Raw genomic sequence first — 3,222 nt, 5'->3', positions numbered from 1 at the left:
GATGGATTGACTCAGTGACTGGGGTAATCGGGATGGGAGTGTCAGAGGCGGTGCGGTTGGCACAGGATAGAGCAGGGTTTAGGGCTGTTGTACATAGGGTCACTATGAGTTCATAAGCGACTTGACGGCACATAACGACAAGATATAATAATGAGCCCAACTACAAGGAATGATACAAAAGAGAGAGCATGAAAAACGGGGGCCAGCCGTTCCCTTGACTGAAGGCCTCAAACCATGTCTCTCTGGGTATTCATTGAAAATCATTAGGAAGGTAGACAAAATTATAAGGAAGTACAAAAGAAAAACCTAGTATCATGGTGAAGTCTTTTGCAGATAAGGCCAAGTTCCTCTTTATGCTCATCTCAGGAGGGAGGGATTCAGTTAATATAAACTAAGAACCACGTTGACTCTTCAGAAACACCTTTAAAGTATCATTTGGTTTACTATTAAATTTAATATTCTAATATTCAGCTTCACTCAGTTTATTTTATATGGTTTTTGTCTGTATGCCAGGTACAATATTCCTGGTACTATTTTTACGCTCTGACCAGCTTTTCACCGAAGAGTTACCTTATATCACTAACAATTTTTCATAAATACATACGTAACAGTTCAAGTGTAAGGGAGGGTGATTTGTTCCCTTCTTTCGTAGAAACCTGGGACGTTGATGAACATCCTCTTGGATGGTTGAAACATGTAAGAAGAGTTGAGAGAACAAGACAGTCCTATAAACACCCTGCATCAGAAAACACCACTCATCAGTGGACAGTTCATCTTCCTTTGATGGAAAGTATGTTTGACATCTGTCAAAGAGGTGTGAAGTCAAATTTAAGCTTATCCTCCATCACGCAGATCAGAAGTGAGGACATAAAAAATTCCACTGAGCCTCTCAAAGACGAGAGAGCCTTGGTTCCTGTGGGCCGTGAGCAAGTTTGTAATGAAATCCAATTCCCCAGGAGCCAGAAATGCAGCCCCACCAAGTCCCTAACCGTTAAGTATAAGAAACCTGAGACGATTAAAAAGACCCATGCCTGCAGCGAGTGTGGGAAAGCCTTCCACAGAAAGTCTACCCTCACTGACCATCAGCTTCTACACTTAGGACAGATGCCCTATCGATGCAGTCTGTGTGGGGAAGCCTTCTTTAACAAGTTAAAGCTCCATGACCATCACCACACAACACATACAGGACAAAAGCCTTATAAATGTGCGGAGTGTGGCAAAGCCTTTCTCCAGATAAAGCAGCTCAACATCCATCAGAAGACACATTTGGTAGAGAAACCGCACACGTGTGCTGAGTGTGGGAAGGGATTCATCAGGAGGTCAGGGCTCACCATTCACCAGCGGGTTCACACTGGAGAGAAACCCTACGTGTGTGGGGAGTGTGGGAAAGGATTCACCACGCAATACAGTCGCTCCATGCACCACAGAATCCACAGAGGAGAGAAGCCCTACCATTGTGATAAATGCGGCAAAGCCTTCAGAATGAAGAGTGATGTCATTGCCCACCAGCGGACGCACAGTGGTGAGAAGCCCTTCTTGTGCAATGAGTGTGGCAAACGTTTGAAGTATAAGAAGAGTCTCATCGTCCACCAGAGAACTCACACGGGAGAGACACCTTATGTGTGCAGGGATTGTGGCCGGGGCTTCCAGATAAAAACAAGCCTCACCGTCCACCTGCGAATTCACACGGGGGAGAAGCCATATGTGTGTGGGGACTGTGGCAAGGGCTTTAGACAGAAGTCAAGCCTCACTACTCATCAGACCCTTCACACGGGCCAGTTCCCCTTCTCCTGCAGTGACTGCGGCAAGTCCTTCTGCCGGAAATCGGGCCTCAACTCGCATCTCAAGATCCACACGGGTGAAAAGCACTTCAATTGCAGCGAGTGCCAGAAGGCCTTCCGCTCCAAGAGAAATCTCACTGTGCATCAGAGATCACACACTGGAGAAAAGCCCTTCCATTGCAGTGAGTGCCAGAAGGCCTTCCGCTCCAAGACAGGTCTCACTGTGCATCAGAGATCACATACTGGAGAGAAGCCCTTCCAGTGCAGCGAGTGCCAGAAGGCCTTCAAGACCAAGAAAGGTTTAACTTGGCATGAGAGATCTCACGCAGGGGAGACGCCCTACAGCTGCCAGGAGTGTGGGAAGGCTTTCTCCGACTCCTTTAGGCTTTCCTTTCACTGGAGACAACACCAAAAAGAGAAGCATCTGGATGGGCTCAAGGTTGGTGACTGTGCCTGGACGAGTCAGAGCACTGAACTCCAGCAAAAGAACCCTGTGAGTGACAGGAGTTCTCCTGGGGCAGCTGAGACATCAATAAACAACAGGGGACTCTAGGTAAGAAGGACGTGGTCCTTGTGGGACAGCCTGTTGCCAGAGGTGGACCATCGGGAGATAACAGAATTTGCACAGCACAATATCCTGTGGATACAGTGAATGGTGTCCTATCTCTCAATATCTGCCCTGTGCTGGTACATTCAGTATGTAATTAACTATTTTTATACACCCTACAGGACTCATAGGTCAAACCCGAGATATTCACTGAGGTCGAGAGTGGAACAACATTTCTACCTCACTGTGAGACTATGTTACAGCCAGACAGTAAAGTATTTTCATAATTTATTATTAATAATGAGACAATACTACCAGGAATGATAGAGAACAGAGACCTTGAAAAACAGTGGGCCAGCAGTTCTCCTCCCTGAAGGCCTCCTCTATTCCAGCTTCCCTGTATTTGTATTGAAAATTATCAGGAAGTGAATCAAAGAATTCAATGCAAATGAAGCCAAACTCTGTCTATTTAAAACCTTCCTCCAGACTCAGGAGGGAAGGGTTCAGCAAGTACAATGCAAGAATCCAATAAACCCTTAAGGATTGCCTTCTTGTCTCAAGGTGAATCCTACCTTGAACCATGCCTCCCCCACATCCTGAAATAGCATTCAGTTTATTACAAATATTTAGTATTGGAGAAATCCATCAATTGTTCATGGTTTGTCTTGAATAAAGACGAAGCCTCTAAAAAAAAACACACACACACAAATATTTAGTATTGGCTTCCCATACTATAAAATATCCAGAGGGGATAAAAGTCATAAACGCAGAGTGTGGATGTTCTATCTATAGTCTTAGGAATCAAGGCACAATGTGGTGTTTTAACACCTCATTTCCCAGTCACAAAAGGACAAATATTGCATGATGCCACTGTTGTAGAATGGGACTGTCCTT

General features: G+C 45.3%; 1 protein-coding gene across 1 annotated transcript in view; it reads left to right on the top strand.

Moving 5' to 3' along the window:
- LOC102848751 (zinc finger protein 568-like) overlaps positions 1 to 3,222 on the top strand; it is a 25,852-nt gene that overhangs the window by 16,119 nt on the left and 6,511 nt on the right. Inside the window, exon 3 of the mRNA XM_006897393.1 lies at positions 853 to 2,220. Within this exon, the coding sequence (XP_006897455.1) occupies positions 853 to 2,220 (1,368 nt within the window). The remainder of the gene's footprint in view (positions 1 to 852; positions 2,221 to 3,222) is intronic.

This window comes from Elephantulus edwardii, unplaced genomic scaffold (genome assembly GCF_000299155.1).
Source record: "Elephantulus edwardii isolate Elephantulus edwardi_28Jun2011 unplaced genomic scaffold, EleEdw1.0 scaffold00208, whole genome shotgun sequence".
NCBI classification, from domain to species: domain Eukaryota; kingdom Metazoa; phylum Chordata; class Mammalia; order Macroscelidea; family Macroscelididae; genus Elephantulus; species Elephantulus edwardii.
This window is presented reverse-complemented; position numbering and strand designations above follow the sequence as displayed.